Consider the following 21,309-nt stretch of genomic DNA (forward strand, 5'->3'; position numbering starts at 1 on the left):
GGAAAATATATTTTCACATGTGTATTTATGCACGTTTAATGTTTTGATATTGTTGTAGCTAAAATAAACAATTGCATCCGAATAAATTTACTGCACCCCAACTTGCATCTCTTACTTAATACTGATCCTTTATTTTGATATCAGAGCAAAGAGGCTAACGACAAGAAACTCTACGTAACGTCCGGTAAGATATTTACACATGGAAGTTACAATCAGACGGCGGCTACAACAAAACTAAATAAAAACAAATCGGGCAGACTCGTTTCATATAAATCGCGTTTCCGCGTTTGGTTCCCCCTTGCAGAACCTCGTTTTGCAGTCGAAATGTGTGATCCTGGTGCTGACAGTACGGTTTATGTCCGCGAGAGAGGAAAACTCCGTCTCGTCAAAGGCATAGTACTGAAGGAGACAAAGTCGGTTTCATCATCACGCAATGGAGGGACAAAACCTCTTGTGCTAAAGAAAGAACACTTCGTGTTCACATACAATGCAGAGGGAAGTCTAAGATACTCGACCAAATCCCTCTTTGATATCAGCCTGACGTTCATAGCTGCCAACATCCACTGTGTGGATTCTCTGGTTGGCTTCCCTGACCAAATAGGAGAGAGGCTGTTTGCAGCATCTGAAGAGAAACATGTGTTTTTGGAACCAGACACGGCCCCTAGGGCCCTGCAGTTATTCAGTGATGCATATGGGGACATGATACTTGGATCCCTTTGTCTGCGAAACAGGTAGGGTACGCTGTGTTGTAGCGCCTCCATTGTAAATAACCATCCAATGTCACCATCTGGTCACCACAGTAATAATTATCATTGAGCAGCATGGACATTTGATTTATTTTGTAGGTTTGCTCTCCTGTCAGAAAGGATGGATGAGATCAAAACGTTTCATAGTTTGAAGTCCCTGGATCTCTTTGGCTGTGGACTAGGAGACAATCATGACATTTTCCAGCATCTCACATCTGGGTCATTGGCCAGGTAATAATTCCATACTTTACTTTGTTTAAAAATGGTAGATAAATTATATAGATGCCTGAGGAAGGTCCGGAGGGACCGAAACGTTGCCTTTATTAAAGAATTAACTCATGTACCGAGCAGATAATCAGTATGCGGGCGTATCTTTTTCCTTATCATGGATAAATTATATAGAAAACAATGGATGATGTACATGTTGTCTGATTTAATCTTCTCTGCCGTAGCCTGGTTCAGCTCTTCATCGGAGGGAACAATATGTCAGATGTTGGCCTACAAACATTGACTGCACCCATCAGGATTATGGTGAAAAGGGGCCTGAGCCATCTACAAGTCCTGGATCTATCCCGTGAGTCACTGGCCCTTTCACTGATTCATCAAAATATATTGCCGCAATTTGCAACTCTAGATTTTTATAATGGGATGAATCTAGAGTTGCAATACCCTCCATTGACTCCCCACTCATCCAATTTGCTTTTGCGATCTGCTTGTATTAAATGACGTTAAACTCACCAACATTGCAGCTCTAGGCCAAGCTTGAATTATCCTCTTTCAATCTGCCAAGCTTGTTTTTCATAAAAATCCACCGTAGACATGTTATGAGCTACTTTCTGTCAAGAAATTCTCTGCAGGTTCGAGTTTGGAAGCACTCGTCGTAAGTCACTGAACGGCCCTGTTTCGCATTTGCAATTTTGCACATAATGCAGGAGGCAGCAGCGTGACCCGTTAATGAAAACGAGTGCTTCCAAACTCCAACACTTAGAAAAAGAATCACCTGCAGAGAATGTCTTGACAGAAACATAACATGTCTACGGTGGATTTTTATGAAACAAAAGCTTGGCAGATTGAAAGAGCATAATTCAAGCTTGGCTTAGAGCTGTAATGTTGGTGAGTTTAACATTGTTTAATACAAGCAGATCACAAAAGCAAATCAGATGAGTGGGGAGTCAATGGAGGGTATTGCAACTCTAGATTCATCCCATTATAAAAAAAATCTAGAGTTGCAAATTGGGCTACAAAATATAATGAATGTGTTTTACTGTTGATCAATTCTACTTTTGTTTTATTAAACAGACAATCCTATCTCTGAAAGGGCTATTGGATATCTTGCCTGCCTCCCAAAAGTAGAGAAGCTTGATTTATCAGGGACTAAGTTGAGGGTGAGTTTACTTTACAGTGATGTTATGCTGCCTGCAATAATAGCAGTGTTGAGATTTTAAATGCCATTCTTATTTACAGCTTGGCACGTCACTAAAATCAACCATATGGGACCTGATGGGGCTTGTTTGTTCTGAGCAACCACTGGAGATTTTTGATCATTCAAAATGTAAAACGGAAGGTTGGGCAGAACAGGTAAAATGTTTTTATGTTTATTGTTATAAGAAATACAGTATTAGACTTTTATGTATAAATCTTTCAGTCAAGATCCTATATTAAAAATACATTTTATTTTCAGGTTATAAACCAATGGGAAAAAAATGCAACACAGATGCCAAAACAGAAAGAGATTGGGGAATCCAGAAAATCAGCGCTTCACTTTTGTGAGTTGTTTTTCGTTCTATGACATTCACATTGCAGCCATAAACTTAACTGCTATCCAGCATGACCATCACTCACCAGATATAGCAGATATAGTCTTTAAAATGCTTTATTTTCCAGTTGGCAGGCAGAAATTTGTCAGAGATGTTTTGCACGCAATGCCGTTGGCGCAGGAGCAGATGGAAGAAAAAGACAAGCAGGACAGACTGCAATTCTGCAAACCACAAGAGAACAATCCGATGTCTGGCACGACAAGGTTTTACAAACAGCTTGCCAGACATGGTGTCAAAAAAAGGCCGCGTGAATCACAGAACAATGACAATCAACAGCATAGTCCTCCATCAAAGCGTTTCTCTTCGTCGACTCTGACAGCAGAGGACATGAACCTGCTGGACAACTATTGAGGCATGTTGTGGTAATATTGGACTGAGAACAGGAAGCATGCTGAACTTAATATTTAAGCTGAAGCTGGTCCTGAAACATTTACAAAGTTGTGTGCAGAGTTGCTACACTTTTTCTTGGTAATTTTATTTTTGTCTTACAAATAAATTCATTTAATTTGTATAAATCTTCTTTCTAAATTTATATTCTGTGGGCCACAGCCTAGCTAGCTTATCTTCGTGCAGATGTACTCATCAGACCAGTCATGACAGTGCTGTTGGCCATCTTGGCACAAACTGTGTGGGATGCAGTCACAATACTGGAATTCCACAGAACTGCAGGGCCACCATCCCATGCTACAGGAAAGCGGACAGGCAGCATCTAACAAGACACACAGTTTACACATAGTTTATCATGTACATGTTGAATAAACAGATTTGTAAGCTCATTCATTTTGTGCTCTCACCCTACTGATTTAAACTGGAATTAAGTTAATCAAATATTCATACATTACGGTATGTTTTATGTATTTGGCTAACTGTCAGAAAATAGCATACAGCTGTTCTGTAGAAAAAGCCTACATTTTTATATTTGTTAAACTTACATGTTCCAATCTCATCGGAACAATCCGCACAGTCATTGATGTGGTTGCATTTTTGATCAATGAAAATCCAGTTGGATGGATTCCCACATCGAAAGACAAGATAGCCAGGAAGGTGGATGGGTAGATCAACTAGAAACATGAACACATTTAAGGTAGTTGTGAATTTTGCCCCGCCCCCCATTTAATTTTCCATTTGATTGATTGATTGAAATATTTTGCAGAATTACAGTACATTTCGAGCACAAACTCAATACAAAGGCTGTTAACTGTGAGTGGACGACCCAATTAAGCATTACACTTGTTTCCAACAGGGTCTACCATGTTCAATTCCCTTCTATTCAAAGTGACAATACAATAAGTACGTTGTGTACATTACTGCACATGGTGCTGTCCTCATCAGCTCCACTGAGACAATTCAAGACTCCATCACAGAGGTCTGAGGGTGGTATGCAGGTCACTCTGTCATCACAAAGGAAGCCTGTGCCATTCTTTTCTGTTCTACATAAACGGTTCACTGTAGGATTAATGAAAAACAAATGCTACACCTTTGACACTTGTTTTAGTAAAAATTGACTATAATTAAATATATTAAAACAAAAAAAACATGGTGTCTTACCAGGAGGTTGTTTGGGAATGCCTAATAGCAAGGCAAGTACAACACCAATCACAGTTAATGCAATACATAACAGCACAACACTAGCAACACAGATGGTCCTTCTGCTGCAACAGTGGCACCCACAGCATTCCAGACAGCAGTCTAGGAATAAGAAGGTACTTTTAACCCAGCTTAACCACAGGCATATAATTATATTTATAAAAATAAATAAAATGTTGGATTGTACAATTACTGATTCCAAACTTGCTATTTGTTTGGGAACCAATATCAGTCATTCCTACTTTAAGTCTCAACACTGTTCTTGATTTTTGTTGTAACAATACAATTTGTAAGAACATGACATCAATGTAGAGATGAAACATGATTACTGTATGTGATATAGTTGTCTCGGGTAGGTAGTTAAATAATAAAAATGTATGATTAAAAACCACAGTAACTAAAGTTGTAGTGATACTGGAATCATTTTAAACAATACGCTTACCATCTTCAAGTGTTGTAGCTGTTCCAATTGAATGAACATCCAAATGTCTCTGACATGGAAAAGAACCATTACATGTACTATCAAACAAAATAAGTACATAACACCCCAATACTGTAAACATCACACATATTGCATTTGACTTTACATTACCTGTGGATGGGTCCTGTTAGATTTCATATTGAATTTGCCAATTCATGACTTGTTTATACAGCTTGGCTTTTCAGCTATACAGCAGTGAAATATTCCGTTTGTATGACAAGAGGGCTTGGTGGTCATCACTTGGTTACAGTTTAAACAGAGGACTACACCTTTTCTGATGCCAGCTCAGACATGCAGACCAAATTCATTGCTCACCAAATCCAAACAATACCTACACTATAGTACATTCACCATCAGATTGGGTAGGTGTCACTTTTATGGAAAAAGGATTGATAACACTCATAAATTAACCAATATAGTCTGACCATTATATTGCAAAGAGGCAACAGGTTAGTTAATGACCTTATAAATCACTGGACTTATTACATGATTGCAATTTCTACAGCCAACATGGAGGCATTTGTTTAGAGCCTTAATGGTTAGTTTAAAACAAATAAGAAAAAAGATAAAAGAACAGTATCAACGTGGATTTTACTCCCTCTTTTATTTGTGAACAATTTTCACTCTGAGAAAGTGAAGAGAGTGAAGTTACAAATACTTATGCACTGTCACTTTTAATACAGATTAACGGCATCATTATACAACTCATCTCGAAACCGGCTATCCACTGCATCCGAAACACGAGACCGCAAAGGGAGAGTCAGCAATTATAAGCATAATCTACTTCAAACCAAATCAGTTTCACCCTAGGTTTAAGCTTTTCCTTGAAACCTTTACTTCAAGTCACAAATAGTTTAACAAAGCATTATTCAATAAAATAAGTACATCAACAGAGTACTAATGAAAACAGTAGGAAAAAAATCCCCAAAAGCTATTTGGCTTGTACCGCCATTACTTTAGTGTAATGCCTCAATTATACCAATATACAGAAGAAACACCCTGCTCATCACTTCAATTCCAAATGCAAGAAAGATATTACACAACAGTCATAGAAAATGTGCTTAAAGTAGTTAACCCCATTTAGACAGCAAGATACAAGGGTATTTTGCCCAAGGGAAACAAGCAATTTTACTTTATTATTAGGAAGAAATGACCCTCATTTAAAATCATATTGGCTCCTAAATGTTAGACTGGCCCAGATTGACTTTGGAAGGCAGGGGCCCAGCCTCTTCATCCTGCCCTGAGGACGTGATGATCACCAGGGAGGATGCTGGGTATGGAGTCAACTTCTGATCCTTAATGTAGTCAACGTCACCATAGATGCTCAGCTTCTGAAAGTAATCAAAGGAAATCACAGCCATTGGTATAGAATCTTTATCAAAAGTGACAACAAATAAAAAGCTCAACAACCTGTTGCATATAGCAAGTCTACGTTGAAGTGGTTCCTCCCCACATAGACATACGGCAAAAAGGTAGACGCCTACTTCGGCTCTGGGGCGTGCGTCTCTAACCTGACTCCGCCAGATGGGGCAGCAGAGAATGAGGGCAGGGAACCCAGTGTACTCTCTGCTGCCCCATCTGGCGGAGTCAGGTTAGTGCGTCTCTTGAGATCAGGCAACATGGAGGCAAGCTTTTGCCGGAAGCAGAAGCTTGTCAAGCTTCCGTGTGTGACCGACGCTGAACGTGCGTCACGAAACTGAAGGGAGCGTTTGGTAGACCAATCAGAGGAAATGTATGAGTTTGTTTTCTCTTTATTTTTAATGTTTTTATTTTGGTTATTATGCACATAAAACATGTGCATACATAACATAACATATATATATAGTGCATATTATTTTTGTTTTCAAGTCCAGCAGATGTAAAATTATCAGAAACATGTCATGTTATGACTTCTCCTGTTCATGTACTCATTTTTAACAATATTTTTCCAGTTCTCAATAACGACCAAAGTTTAAACATTTTTTCCAAACCAAACAAACGTTTGTTTTCTCATGCCAATAAAGCTCCTTTGGATTGAATTGATCCCGGAAATGACGTGCTTTGACTTTAACTTGAGTGGCAGCGATGCAGCGTGCCTTCCGCACTTCCGCTTGACTTCCTCCTTACGCTGGACACACATGCTCCAACGAACTGCAGCGGCCAATGAGGCATCTAATTTTTTTTATATCTATACCTCCCCACGTGGACAGTTGTGCTCTGTATAGACACACAGGCGCCTACAAAATCACACCCACAATTGAGACAGCGCTATCACTTCTGGTCCGTTGGAACGGTGTACTGCAGGCCAGCCCATAGAAGCCCATTGAAATTCCACTATAGTTAGCCTACTTTTAAAATAATACGAAATTAACTGAAGACTATATTGATTTGAATAAAAATATGTTTCCAAATGAGTGTCATCTTCTTGTTTTCTCAATAGAGGATGTATTTCACATTTAATTTACCACTTGAATGGGTTACCCATAATTGCGAACGCAGTGAGCATTTACTATGAGACCCAGCAGATCACGTCTGTGTGTGTGTGTGTGTCTGTCTGTGTAAAGAAACACGCACGCACGCACACATACACACACTAAAAAACATTTAATTTAAAAAAACTTAACTTAAAAAAAACCTTAAAAAGTACGTAATTTATTCTAATTGTTGTTATTGCAATTTACGAGCTGCGTTCGCTTCCCGCGTTTGCGCGTCTTACTTGTGTTAACAGAGCAGAGGAGATGGCAGACAGTCACATTTCAGTGACATCACTAAGAGCACCGAATTTGAAGAGGGAAATTCTCAATAATACATCCCAATCCCGACTGACTTTGTTCATGTGGTTTATATAAATGTTCTACCTACCACGGAGCGGTAACATGAGAAATTACCGTTGTTTTATTAACTCAGCTTTATGTAGTTGGGGAAATAATCCAACCAAATGGAGGGAGTACTGACATATCCTCACATTTTCAACTACCTAGTGAATTCTCCAGGTTAGCATTAATAATTAGTCTTGCAAAACTCTTTGGATAGTTTTCCAAAACCAAATAGCCTATAAAACGAAACGCTAATTTGTATCTGGGTATAGAAAACCTCAAGGGATGCGACCGTGACGTATATACCATGTGGCCAATTTAACTTTAGATTTCCGGCGATGCTACCACTTTTAACACTCTTATGGAGTATATTATAGTATATTGTGGGTTGTATATTGGTCACTACTCTCAGTGGTGTCAATAATTTTTTGACCGGGTCACCAGCTTATGGGGTGAAATGAAGTATGAACGCGAGTGCCTGCGTGTACACAACCACACACACACATTGGTATAGCACTAATTTAGACACACAAAATAATCAGACAACTTCTTTACTAGTAGCAAAACTAAAAATGCTTTGGACAAATCTTTTCTTCTTGGTGGACGAGACATTCTTGTTGCGTGCAGACAGAACACTGCAGGAGTACTGGAGCCATACACAACAGGCAAACCTGTTGCAACCATGCAAATGATTTGAATACTTGACAAGTCGTGAATCTAGGGGGCGGGCTCAGACAGCACGCTCACCACCAGAAAACCTGTTATGCAAGTAACAAATGGATTTATTTGGGTACTTAATTATGTCTTGAATGTCATCATGTCATTGCAATCAATGACATGATGGATCATAGTTGTCACAAATTTTCAGACACTTGGACAATCCGGCTTTTCCGGTTCGGTCAGTGTGTATTCCGAGAGATCCCAAAACGCAGCACTCAGGACGACTAGAGTTCACCTGGGGTGTGCACTACCGCTCTCAGAGCGTATTTCAGAACACAGAAAGCCACCTCAGATCCCAGAGGTGGCCCAGGCCCTAGGTGTTAGTTACCGGCTTTTACTCCCTCTTATTTGTGAACAATTTTCACTGAGAAAGATAGGTAAGTGTGTGAAGAGAGCAAAGTTATAAATACTTCTGCACTGTCACTTTTAATACACATTATACAACTCATCTCGAAACTGGCTATCCACTGCATTAGAAACACGAGACCGCAGGTAAAGTCAGCAATTACAAGCATAATCTTTACAAGCGCCACTGACTACACTTTAAATGTACAGTATCTAATGCTTTTATCCAGAGTGAATTACACTGAGTTTAGCAGAAGATAGCTACATCCCTAGATGGTCAATATTACAAGCAACTAATCATGGTTCAAGACTGAACATAATATATGTTATAAATACTGCATGCCCTTAGTTTTCATGTACAAAATAGAAGCGCTAGGAAACCAAATAAGAGCTGGAGGGAGTAAAAGAAAAGCCCAAACCGCGACCAAAGCAACTGCCATTGTTTGGGGATAATGGTTTCATGCAACTACTTGCAACCGTTTGGTTGCAAGGAGTTGCATGGCGAATCATTGGTACGGTTTGGGCCAAAGACTGACCTCAGCGGGTACATATTGATCTACAGCAGTTGCCACAGTAGCGCAGCAGATCCAGATCAGCACCAGTACAGATAGAATCAGAGTTGTGGTTAGAATCCAACCTGGGAGCCAGGGGTTCCTAAGAAGGAAACAGGATAATGGATTAAACATAAATCAGTTAATGGACCAGCTCAGTGACTGAACATAAGACTGTGATTGTACTTGACACCACTCAAGTGTGAAGGAAAATACCCTATTGGCCTAAATATAAGACTACGTTTTTTACTTTTTTTCCAATGGAAATATCCTAAAAAATGGGGTCATATTATAATCGGGGACTAGACTATTCTTTTTCCACAAATGAGTCTTGAAGAATGGGGGTTTTAACTGCATATGAAGGAAGCAGGGGTGATTGCCATGCTGGCTGTGGTGGCATATGTTTTGTCAAAATTCTACTTTTGCCATGGACATACAAATGAACGGATGATATTACCAGAAACACAGAGCTATAAACTAAAATGAACTTTACTTTATAACTCTGAGAGTGTTATAAGGGGTCCTGGAAAATAAGAATGTTGAGAACCACTGTCCTAGTGGACTCCTAATGTGACGTATTGTCATAGTAAATCAGTGTCCTACATATTCTGAAGAAAACTCAGAGACTGACATTCAGTTTGGTCTAATGATAAAAAAAATGAAAATTGGACACATTTTGTCCATGTACGGACACATGGATGACCCCTGGAAGGAAGGCACTGCTGTAAAAGAACATTGATGCTCAAAAGGACAAAATGTATTGAGGAAATGGTTCTGACCTACGCTTAATACCTTTGAAAATATTAACTGGTTACATGATTTGAATAAGATACAAGTTAGACAACGTTTTTGTATAGGGCTATGTTACCTTGAGAGACAGCTGAAGATGTTGTAGTCATCATAGTTGGTGCGATCTGCAAACATATCTCTCTCCCTCTCCTGGATGAAGCTGCGCTGGTAGTCTTTGTAAATTGGGCCGCTCAAACCGTGAGCTTTAAATGAGAAATGAGATATGAGAGGAATCCAATAAGTTGTGAATTATTTTTTCCACATTGAATGAAGGCATTGTGCTTTCTGCTCATTACAAATGAATAACCTTGTTATCATAGTGATTATGCTATGGCGGGACAATATAACTTCAAATCAATCATGATTATTTCAAACTTTTGCCTCAATTACGAACGATCAATGGATTATTATTTGTAAGTGAAAAAAAAAACGATCTACAAGCTCACAACGCGTTGCAATGCAGCACGTTGTGAGCTTGTAGATGGGCTATTTTCTCTATTTTCGTAAAAATCTATACATGTTTTTGTTAGATTAAGTTGGTTAATTTTGGTTGTTTATATATTTTTGATATATTTTTAAGTAAATGTCCAGCCCTAGTTTATGAACAGTATGAGAGGGGCATACATGTCTCCTGTGGCTGTTCTTTGGCTTCTTTCTCCGGCTCAAACTGGGGAATAAACTGGATCTGTGGTTCAGTCTGTTGGTCAGAAAACAAAACTATTTGATTCACTGTCATGTTACATTAGCCGTTATCTTCCAACACCATTTTCTCCTTTCCGATATTTTAAATTGCTTGTGTGGTACAGAGTACCTACCAGGGGTCCACACTAGCGGTTGCCTGACGAGCACTTGCATTCCTTCTATAGATTAAATATTATTGGCTATTCATCAAGAACAATGCTACCTTTTTTACAATTACAACTAGCAGTTTCACTCATTCGAGTGACTGTCGCCACTCAGCGTTATCGGTTGGATTTAACATGAATTTGTTCTACAAGCGTAACCTATCATTTTATAATGGACGATTTACTTTTCGGGCATGACCTTTGGGCAAGTAGAACATGAACATGTGCCTCTGGCTCTGAGACCTTAGTGTCAAGTGTCAAACCCCGGCTACCCATAAATATATAGTGCATTACATTTTATGTTTAGTATCTGTATGCTACTAACTCTGTATGGATGTGATACACTATGATTGCTATAACTGCTGTATGGTCTGACTCAGATTAAAGCATTTGTAAACCTAATGCACATAAATTGACATTGGCAAAACTAGTGTCACCCCTGTATTGATGGGATTTTTCTGTGAGATATTACCAAATGGCTGACATTTCTCACTCGAAACTAAGCACACTCAACTAGCACGGCACATGTTGTTTGCCTGTGTAACCTAAATGGGCTATCATCATGACATTGGGTCGTGGATACACTTGCGAACTGCCAAACTCTGCGATACCCGACCCAGCATTATAGGCAGTATGAAGGCATTCCCGGACTGGTATCAGTATCGGAACAACTCTAATTAATTGTCAGGTAATATGACTATTACGTTACTCTATGACAGACAGTACCTGGAAAATGACAACCTTGCCATCATCAGCCTGAAGGTAAAATGTCCACGAGGAAGTGATTAAGTTGTGGGCCTGGCTCATTACATCATCCAAAAACCCTCTAACCAGTGTCAGGGGTTGTAGCATGTGAATCCTGGGCATCATGGCCACCAACTGTGAAACAAAATAAGTGAGGTAGGTTTGATGACACATTTGTACACTCAGACAAACTCTTCTAGAAGCACTGAAGTGGTTTGCTGCTCTTTCGTACCTGCTCTTGCCTTTGCTCAGCAATTGGGAGCTGACTCTGGCAGCCCAGGTTACATGCATATTGCTCATCTGAATGGGTGTAGGCTTCACGGCAGGCTACAGTATGTACATTTAGAGATGGTAACAGATGGTTAGACAGGATTATGGAGATTGGAGGACAGACTTGGCATAGAAGTCTTAACTGTTAGTTAACTCATTGGAAAAGTAGTGTGCGTAATTGAGTGGGTGTGGGACTGAGTAGACATAGACTTGTACATTTGAGCAAATAGAACAATTTCCCTTTTACAGATGCTGGAGTTATATACAATTATAAATGTGACCATTTGGTGGACTGGAAACCAATTAATTCTTCAGCAAAATCCCCACATATCTCTCAACGTACTTGATTCACACTCAGATTTGGTCTGATTCAGGTCTTCGCTGTCGCCAACAAACTGGCATATAGAAAACAGACGACATCCTCTCTGACAGGCATACAGTTCCTCCTCCTAAACAAAACAAACAAACCAGTTCAAGTTCAACGCTTTGCCACCCGACAGAATGGCTGTCTGCAAGTAGCACAGTATTATTCTCTACTACACACTTATTACATTGTCTGTCAAATCGTTATGGTAACGTTACATGATGATTGTTATCTGAAAGCACTGAAAGGCCCACTTGCTACGCTAGCAGCACAATAGCTCTGGTCCATAGCTCAAACTAGGCATTAGAGAGCTATGGACCAGAGCTAGCAGCACAATGAATACTCAGTCAGTACTCACCCGTGGATAAGTGTGCAAACTGTATGTCATTTGACATGTCTTGTGACACGATGCTGTGCTTCCTAAAACGCTGTCAAAGACGTCGGAAGACGCCAATGTGCATGCGAGCACGACGGAAAGCCCCAAAACAGAATAAAAGGACGAATAAGTCCCCATCTTGTCTCTGTAAAATCTAAACAAACAACACTCTTCTTCTTCTTCCTCCTCCGTCGTGCTAGGTGCTAATATCGCGTGAATTTGAGTAGCACGAGATTTGTGCCAGCGTTGCTATGTTAACTAGCCGAGAAGCCCCTGACCACGAAATAAACGTTTATATTTATATTTCCAGTCTATAGTTGATAGAAGCAGAGCTCTTGTTGTTTCGTGGAAATGGATAAATTCGTAGTGCGGCTGCCCAAAGGTGAAACATCCAATGATATGAAGAGTATGGGAGGAAAGAGGTTTCGGCAGACTACGATCGAGTCATTACGGGTGAGCAGCTGAGAGTTTTGCAGTGACTGAGTGACCGCGAACATAATCATAATGAAAGGAAGGTGACGACAGTCTCGAAACATCTGGACTGGACAGACAAGTTGGACAACAATAATAGTCATGTCATTCCTGTGTGTTATTTTCAGAGAGTGGTTGTGATTGATGATATCATGCGCTACAAGTCCATGTTAGAGTTGTCTAATCAGAGCAAAGACAACCTCCTGCAAGCCCTGACAGAACTGAACAAAAAGATACCATCCAGGGAGGTCCTGAAGTCCACAAAAATAGGTATTCAATTCATCTGAAGTCTATTGTTGCCTACGCTACACTTACAACACTTTGCTTTTGGATGATTATGACACATGGTTGCTGTAAAATGATACTTTTTGTTTAAAACAATTATTTTTTTGTAAAAAAGTGTTTGATCACAATGGTCAGTAACGGGTCAAGGTCTCCCCATCTCTCCAGCTCGTTATCAGAACATTTCTGATACCAGATTTATCCAATCAGGAGGAGAGAGTCTATATACAGGATAAACAAGTGAAATTGAAATTTATGACACAAGTAAATTGAGCAGATGAAATTGAAACTGGAACACTACATTTTAAGCTGATAAATTGGTAGCCTATACTCTCCTGATTGGCTAAAATCGGCAACATAGTAATAAATAACCTGAACATTGTACAACCCATCTCAACATAAGGCAGAGGCACAGTATAGAGGCCATTACAGACTATTTGGTCAAAATGAGTAACAAAGACAATTATTTAAAAACATATATATTCTCCCATAAAAAAAATCACCAGTATAAATAATTATGAATAGTAATCATGAATGCAATATTAAGCAAACCAACCTGGATGAGGAATGCACACTTGTGCTATTATGACCTAACATCATGATTACTGCACACAGACAACATTCTCTGTCACTGACGGGCCCGAAATGAACGCTGCACTGAACAAATGAAAACAAATAGCAAACAACCAGCTATGCATGCATATCACCATATTAAGTAATACATACATGCATTATTCTGTCTGTTCAAAGGTCACACTGTCAACAAAATGCGAAAGCATGCTGACCCTGATGTGAGTGCATTGGCAGCACAAGTTTATACTCAGTGGAAAACCTTTATTGAAGAAAATTCCAGTAAGCCATCTATTGAAGTCCGCTCTGACCCAAAATCTGAAGGACTCAGAAGCAATGCGAGAAGACTAATGGCTGATGCTCTGGAAGTAAAGGTATGAATTGATGGGCACTGCAATTGAAACATACCAAATACCAATTTCTACTGCTTTTTGTCCATACTTGGCCATAGAATGGCTGTGATATTATACATTTCATGTATGTTCCAAATACACAGCCATAGATCAATCCTATCCTATGCCTGCTCGGGTAGCACTGCAGCCTGATCGTTTTATGCCTGAAGACACAGGCAGGCATATAGGAGCGATCTATGGCTGTGTATTTGGAAAACATATGTAATATCACAGCCATTCTAGGGCTAGTCCATACTATGCTTCTCTATTTCCTTTTGCATTATGAAAAATCAGACCCGTCTGAAGTGAGTGGTGCTGTACTGTACACATTTCTTCTCCTTGTATAACATCCGCACCGGCACATTTACGTTCCATGGGTACTGTACTGTACTGTACTGTACTGTACTGTACTGTACTGTACTGTACTGTACTGTACTGTACTGTACTGTACAAGCCCTCCTCCCTGGCCTGTGTGTGTCTGTGGCTGTGTGTTAGGCTGTGCAACAGTGGCACTTGGTGGTAAACAAACGCTATAACGCTATTTTCGTGCTCGGACACAGTGTCCCTGTGTCACAGTAGCCACACACATAGCTGTCTATAGGAGTGGTTGCACCACTCAAAAATAATCATATTATGTTAGTCATAATAGTGCATGAGTGCATTCCTTAAAATTAAAATGACAAATGATAAACATAACATTACATAGCCATAATATAGCAAGGATTAGCCATGCAGTTTAAAGGATTTTAATGAAACGGGATTGTTCTTACTGTAGTAATGTTTAAACCAGTCACTTACAGCCTCTTTTTACATACCGGTAATTCAGAATCAGAATTTGTTCATTAAACAAATATGATAAATATGCAGGACTTTGCCCAGGTAATCCTATTTCAGGAATATTTTCAAGCAAAGTAGTTGTGTGCAGGGGACAACAGGCGCTCACAAAAACATACAATATACTACAGAGATTAGATTATACAATTATCTGTACAATATTTACATTGATGTGCATTCAGATAGCATGGCATGCAGTAGTGTTGCAATTATAGATTGAATGGTTTGAGTAATCGCCATGATTGCATTAGGAAAGTTTACAAGAAGTAGGCTACTCAATTTGGAAACAATATAACCATTGTACTGGTCTGTTTGTCAGTGTCCCGTTTATGCCCATATATATTTCTGTATCTGTCTGTCTGTCCCATGTATATGCCCATATATTATGGAATGCCATATATGGGGGATTTGCGGATTTAGTGATTTGTAGATCCACTAATTCGACAGACTTTCTACTCGGTGCATCACTCGGTGTGACAGAATAGTCTCCATATATTTGTGTCATGGGCAAGTTATGTTTGTGATGTCGTCCTCGTCCACCTATACCACCTATCAATAACCACAAACCCTGAGTAATGAATGTATCTGTTGTGTTGATGATTATTGCTTATCTGATCCTGCAGGTGGATTGTGGTCTAGTTGACAACATTGAACGAGAAGTTTTCCACCGGAGCTCGCGGTTGCTCAGCGGTTCATACAGAAGGACTGTGAGGACACTGGTCTTTGCCTTCAAACACAAGCCTGAGATTAGAGCACAAGTTAAAGACGGCACGGTCACTGTTGATAAGTTGGTTTCTGATTATAAGAAATAACCAGCTGTGTTGGACTGAGCATAGAAGACCTTTTGCAAAGAACTCTGCTGATGTGTAATTATCAAGATATCATTATGGATGTATTATTGCTGCTGTTTCTTTCCTTGGCCCCCATACTTGTTCACCATTTTTTTTAAGATAATTTCCTCTTAATAGATTTTATAAAAAGCTTATTTTTTACTTTTAGTTTGTGGCACATAATTAGACTTGTACTGATTTATTGTTGTAAATGTAAATCATTGCATCGAGCAATTTAATGTTGAGTGGAGATGATCATGTTATTATACATTTTAATCAGAGGGTAAACATTCTTCATGTAGCTCTGTTTTTAATACTGTTTTCTTTTTTTATCCGATTTTTGTTTTTGTTGCAAAAATAGATACAGTACGACGAATGTTTTTTTTTTAAAAAGTCTCTCCCTCATTTCGTTTCTGAATTTGAAGAATTGTATTTCTAAAGAAGCACCAGCCATATAATGGCTATCACCATAAGAATGACAGCCAGTACGCAAATGGCGATGAAGACAATGTCACTGGGGTCAGGAGGCTCAGCCTCTGCAGCCGCCCCTGTCATCGCAAGCATCTCTGCTTGCAGGCGAGCTCTCTCTGCTTGCCTCTGACGTTCTTCTATTGAGATGATGGCCACTGTCGCAATTTTCCTCTGGGCATCGCACTGCACCTCATACTCTTGCATGTTCTGCTTTTTTCCATCAGAGAAGTCGATGTAGAGTATGTTTACCAGAACGGTGATGTTCCGGCGTTTCTGTAGTGGATCAGAAGTTGGTATTTAACAGAAGTAATTTGCTATATTGCATATATAAAGAAGTCATGAAATCAAAATGGTATGTGATACCAGTACAAAGAGTTAATATAATGTCCTGACAAGGGACATGGGAAAATATCATGGTGCACAAAAAAGGGCATTAATACTTCTGTTGCATAATAATATAACATAACAGAAAATTGCGATTCCACGTTTCACAATGTGAAATTCACCTATACACAAGAACTACTGTAACGACCAGAGCATTGTACAAGCCATGTCCTGTCATGTCCATATCATTTTAACGATAACCATGCAGTCCTAATTAATTGATACTTTGTAGATGTACAGTCCACTGTTCATGTGGAATGTACTGTAGGTGGAATATCACCTGGCCAGCAGTGCCACAGTTCTGAAAACGGGCAAGTATCTTGTATGATGTTGCTGTCAACTGGGCTGCACAGGATGGATCCCCCAGGTAAATGCTCTCACGGTCAAGCTCGGGTAAGGACTGCTGGGGTATCAGGATTGAAAATTCACTTCTTGTGCAGCTTATGTTCACCGGCACCACTTTGAGGAAGGACACATATGGTGAGATTAGATGGTTCAACACCAGTTTGACAGAAAAGTACTACTGCTTGATGAGTTGGATACATAGGACCACAATGGAAACGAGACCTCCATGCTTTTTGTCTTATCTTTTTAGCATTATTGTATAACTGTCCCTGAAATCATTCAATCAATACTACAAATTATATACTGGTCTTTTGTTATGCTCAATAGGTTGCAAAGTAACGGAAGCCTTTTTGTAGTGTTCTGTCATATCTTGTTAAGCTCATTGTGCAGCATTCTATTCTAAGGTTAAAAAACAATAAGCTTTATTATGGCATTAGGATACAGTGTTTACTGTGTTTCCAAAACAATGGGTCGGGACCATAATTTGAGGTCATGAGTAAAGACTTGATCATAAAACAATATTCCAAAACATTTCATAAATGTAAAAACATGTAAAAAATGTGAAAATAGCAGATCTAGAAGCTCACATCGCATTGTATTTTGTAAGTTTGGGTCCTGGGCATACACCAAATTTCTTTTTTGGGTCTCGACTCAAGCTAAAAGGTTTGGGAAATAATGGGCTATGCTGGTGAAACCAGGTGTTTGTGAACATGAACACTTCATTAGACGTCTGCTTGTCTAATAATGTATGTAAGTTTCCAATGTACGATGAGACACTGAGATGTGTCCAATGCTTGCAAACATTGGATTAGTTTTTACGTCCGGATACCCCTGTCCAGGACAGGCTTCAGACGCCAAAGAATGATTTATGTATTCATCTACATTGAGTCATCTCACTAGTGTTCATGGCAAATACATTCATTGGTAGTGTGCAGTGGAATTTCCATGAAAATAGAATGGGATTTCAAAGGAAGCCTAGCTCTCACCTTGTACATGTGCTATATTTCATGTAAATGGGCTATGTTCTGAGGCAAAAATATTGGTTTTCCATATTTGAATTTCCGTATACCCGAGCCAAATTCCACACATTTCATATCCATTGAATATTTGTGAGTGTATAATATGGTCGGAGTAGGTATCCTGTGAATGTTGATGTGGTGAGCTTACACTCACCTCCAACATATGAGCCAGTGAAGCCCCTGTGAGCCACATTTCTGTCTGTGCTGAGAACAACCAGTAGCTTGTTGCTCTTGGAGATGATGGTGGGAGGTTGTTCCCTGCCACACCAGCTCCCCATTAGGGAGTCTGTCTGACTGTCTCCGTCATACACTGCAACGGAGTCATAGTCACACCCGTCCGTTAGACTGTTTCGATCCTCCAACTCCATGAATGGGAAGAACAGTTTGACCCGATATCCAGCTGTTAGATTAATGGTCCAGTGGCAGTTGATGTTGTTTGGATATATATTGGGGTAGTGTGGACTAGTGATGTTGTCACTTAAGGATGAAAGGACCTGCTGGCATTCTCCTGCAAAAGTACAAGTAATAAGACATGTTATGAGCACCTTCTCAACCTAAAGTACAAGTAATAAGACATGTTATGAGCACCTTCTCAACCTAAAGTACAAGTAATAAGACATGTTATCTAAATTGTGTTGTATATACAGTTGGGTGCCACCGATATTGTCCCTTATCATTTGACCCATTTAGGCCTGACCTCAACATTTAAAAGAATCCTTCTAAATCCTCCAGTTTTCTGAAATAAATATTTTCACGATTTTTCAAAAATAGCAGACCTACAAGCTCGTAGGCGCGCTATGAGCTTGTAGATCTGCTATTTCTCAATAGCTAAATTATAACAATGTTTAAAACACCAAAAGGGGTTCCCGCCCAAAATGGGTTAACGCAAACCTCAGCAAAAAGAAAAGGACAATATCGATGGCCTCCAACTGTATATATGGAACATAACCTACTGTGAAGCTGTTCACAAAAAGTTTACCTAACTTTGCTACTACAGGGAAAACATGCACATGTACATATGTTGCTATTATTTTTACACTTTGATCTTTGTTCTTGCACTCTTTATTCTTGTTTGCTGTGGTTTTGTTGTTTTTAATGTTATGCTATCTATGCTGCTGCATTGTCTGTAAGGAAGCCAAACAAAAATAGGTTTTACTCTTATGTACCTGTACACAAGATGTAACAATAAAGTACAACCTTGAACCTTGAATGTCTGTTATTACTGTATTACTGTTTTTGCATGTTCAAAATAAAATTCATCCCAATTTTATATACTGTATAGTGTGTGTGTGTGTGCGTGTGCGTGTGCGTGCGTGCGTGCTTGCGTGCGCATGTGTGAAATAGGATTGTTTGGTTATATTTAATATTCAATAGCTTTCAATAGCTATTCAATAGCTTTCCAAATTAAATATTTGAAATTCTATTTGATTGTTTGATTATTTGACATGGCACATTTTGTACGCATGTCTCATTCGGATGTTTTATTTGGTTATTTCTTCAGTTTTATGTAAAGCCCTGTAACTTTGTATTACATTATATTGCTTTCTATTATTATTTGAGTTATACCATCCTTTTTTAATTTCAAACTGCCTCGCCTGAGTAGTAATATGCCTTGAATCCCCGTCCTCCGATGTTGAAGTCAGACTTGAAGACGACCAGAAGCTGATTAGAAGTGGTGACCGTTTTGGGGGGTGTATCCCCTCCACAGTAGTTGCCCAGGTGACGGTGGGTGATGGTGGGACCATCAAATAGGGCTACAAAGTCAAAATTGCACCCCTCATTATTTTCCAGCTTGAAGTCAAGGAAGACCAGGCTGACCACAGTGGTGTTGGAGACATGGATGGTCCAAGAGCAGTCAGCATTGTTGCTGTATTCCTGAGGGTAACCCGGGCTGGAGATAACACCTGACAGACCAGTTAGCACTCCACCGCACATATCTAGAGAGGGGTGGAATAAAAATTTGGATGTGCCTTTATAAAATGTGAAAACAAATAATATTGCAGAACACAACTGAAAACATTCTATGTTGAAACAACACACAACAAACCTTGAGTGGGGAGTTATGAGGAAATAATGGTAAGTGTGGAATGGGCCGGCTTCTAAAAGCTGATGCATTATATATGTTGCAATATCACATTAAAGTAAAAACAGAATTGCACAGACTACCTTTATATTGGGTCTTTCCATTTAATACATTTCCAACTCAGGGTTTTCATTTTCTGGCCAAGATATGAAGCCAAACAATTACCATGAAGATCACAAAATGTATATAAATGTACATGTTAAACCTTTACCAAAAGTTTATAACTGTTAGTTCTCAGTTGAGATAAAGGTGGCTAGGTGGATGACACTACTCAAGCAATTAGAATATAAGAGATCACCTTTCCTGTAGCCTACGGTGAATCCCTTATGGGCCACATGACGGTCTGATCGGAAGATGATGGACATGACATTCCAGGAGGAGGTGAACTGGGGTGGGGAGATGTCACCGCAAAATGTCCCCAGGTGGTTCCCCTCATCCTCAGCTATACCATTGTAGATCTTGATGTAGTCATAAGAACAGGTAGCATGGTATTCCAGCTCAAAGTGGTGGAAAGTAAGCATAATTGAGGAACCCTCAGCCACTACAATCAGCCAGACACACTCAACGTTGTAGGGGTACATGCCTGGGAAGTTGGGGCTAGATATATTGCCAGATGAAGACGATAGAATTCCACCGCATTTGACACCTGGAAGTTATTGGAAAATAAATAACCATCTGTCAGTTTCTAAAAAGAACTCTGGAAGAACAGCATGCCATGTATATGCATTTGTTTGGTTCACATTCAAATGACTAACCATTTGTCAAGAAAGTATTACCTGAGCTATGGTAATGCACATGGCCTTCATAATTTATGGTTTCCTCTTTCCTACTTACTTTTTTTTGTATTTATTTTTTACTGTACCTGTATATTTCCCATTTCCTAACAACTTGATTGTGCAATAAAAACTGACATTGAACAATGGATGTCCAACGTACACACTGTATTACTTACTTACTCCTCTTCGTCCCCTATGGGACATAAGGCTACACAGTGTATACAGTGCCTATAAGATGAAGTACTCCCATCAAGTGCAGGCTACCATCAAGATAACAAATAGCAACTCACCTTTTTTGGAGTCAGCCTTGTGAACGACCAAAAGTAAATTAATCAATATAGCCACCCTGAGACTCATGTTGTTATTATTGAATCAGCTTTTGAGTTTTGTCACGCCTCACATACAATAGCAACAGAGAGAGA

The 21,309-nt window shown here is 39.4% G+C and overlaps 5 protein-coding genes across 5 annotated transcripts; 2 read left to right on the forward strand and 3 right to left on the reverse strand.

The window, feature by feature from the left end:
- The first annotated feature begins 144 nt into the window (after positions 1 to 144).
- On the forward strand, positions 145 to 3,079 carry lrrc42 (leucine rich repeat containing 42). Its single transcript, XM_079488902.1, has 7 exons — positions 145 to 731; positions 846 to 977; positions 1,199 to 1,320; positions 2,046 to 2,131; positions 2,211 to 2,324; positions 2,428 to 2,512; positions 2,631 to 3,079. Exons 1-7 carry the CDS (start codon positions 325 to 327, stop codon positions 2,912 to 2,914), a joined length of 1,230 nt encoding a protein of 409 aa, XP_079345028.1. The 5' UTR covers positions 145 to 324; the 3' UTR covers positions 2,915 to 3,079.
- Positions 3,080 to 3,111: 32 nt separating this feature from the next.
- Positions 3,112 to 5,340, reverse strand: LOC306943130 (low-density lipoprotein receptor class A domain-containing protein 1-like; the record flags this gene model as incomplete). Its single annotated transcript, XM_079529332.1, has 5 exons — positions 3,112 to 3,272; positions 3,496 to 3,624; positions 3,872 to 4,009; positions 4,112 to 4,357; positions 5,334 to 5,340. 5 exons carry the CDS (start codon positions 5,338 to 5,340, stop codon positions 3,118 to 3,120), a joined length of 675 nt encoding a protein of 224 aa, XP_079385458.1. The 3' UTR covers positions 3,112 to 3,117.
- tmem59 (transmembrane protein 59) lies at positions 5,204 to 12,584 on the reverse strand. Its single transcript, XM_079488950.1, has 8 exons — positions 12,413 to 12,584; positions 12,034 to 12,139; positions 11,653 to 11,747; positions 11,403 to 11,555; positions 10,456 to 10,528; positions 9,911 to 10,034; positions 9,028 to 9,145; positions 5,204 to 5,962 (listed from the first exon to the last, which is right to left on the reverse strand). Exons 1-8 carry the CDS (start codon positions 12,566 to 12,568, stop codon positions 5,810 to 5,812), a joined length of 978 nt encoding a protein of 325 aa, XP_079345076.1. The 5' UTR covers positions 12,569 to 12,584; the 3' UTR covers positions 5,204 to 5,809.
- Positions 12,585 to 12,744: 160 nt separating this feature from the next.
- tceanc2 (transcription elongation factor A (SII) N-terminal and central domain containing 2) lies at positions 12,745 to 16,193 on the forward strand. The gene is made up of 4 exons (XM_079488951.1): positions 12,745 to 12,883; positions 13,030 to 13,171; positions 13,934 to 14,127; positions 15,603 to 16,193. Exons 1-4 carry the CDS (start codon positions 12,782 to 12,784, stop codon positions 15,789 to 15,791), a joined length of 627 nt encoding a protein of 208 aa, XP_079345077.1. The 5' UTR covers positions 12,745 to 12,781; the 3' UTR covers positions 15,792 to 16,193.
- A 51-nt stretch (positions 16,194 to 16,244) lies between these two features.
- Positions 16,245 to 21,244, reverse strand: cdcp2 (CUB domain containing protein 2; the record flags this gene model as incomplete). The annotated part of the gene is made up of 6 exons (XM_079488949.1): positions 16,245 to 16,553; positions 16,945 to 17,123; positions 18,183 to 18,536; positions 19,624 to 19,965; positions 20,410 to 20,757; positions 21,178 to 21,244. The coding sequence occupies 6 exons, from the start codon at positions 21,242 to 21,244 to the stop codon at positions 16,245 to 16,247; spliced, it is 1,599 nt and encodes a 532-aa protein (XP_079345075.1).
- Between the last annotated feature and the right edge of the window lie 65 nt (positions 21,245 to 21,309).

This window comes from Electrona antarctica (genome assembly GCF_951216825.1).
Source record: "Electrona antarctica genome assembly, chromosome: 19".
NCBI lineage: Eukaryota > Metazoa > Chordata > Actinopteri > Myctophiformes > Myctophidae > Electrona > Electrona antarctica.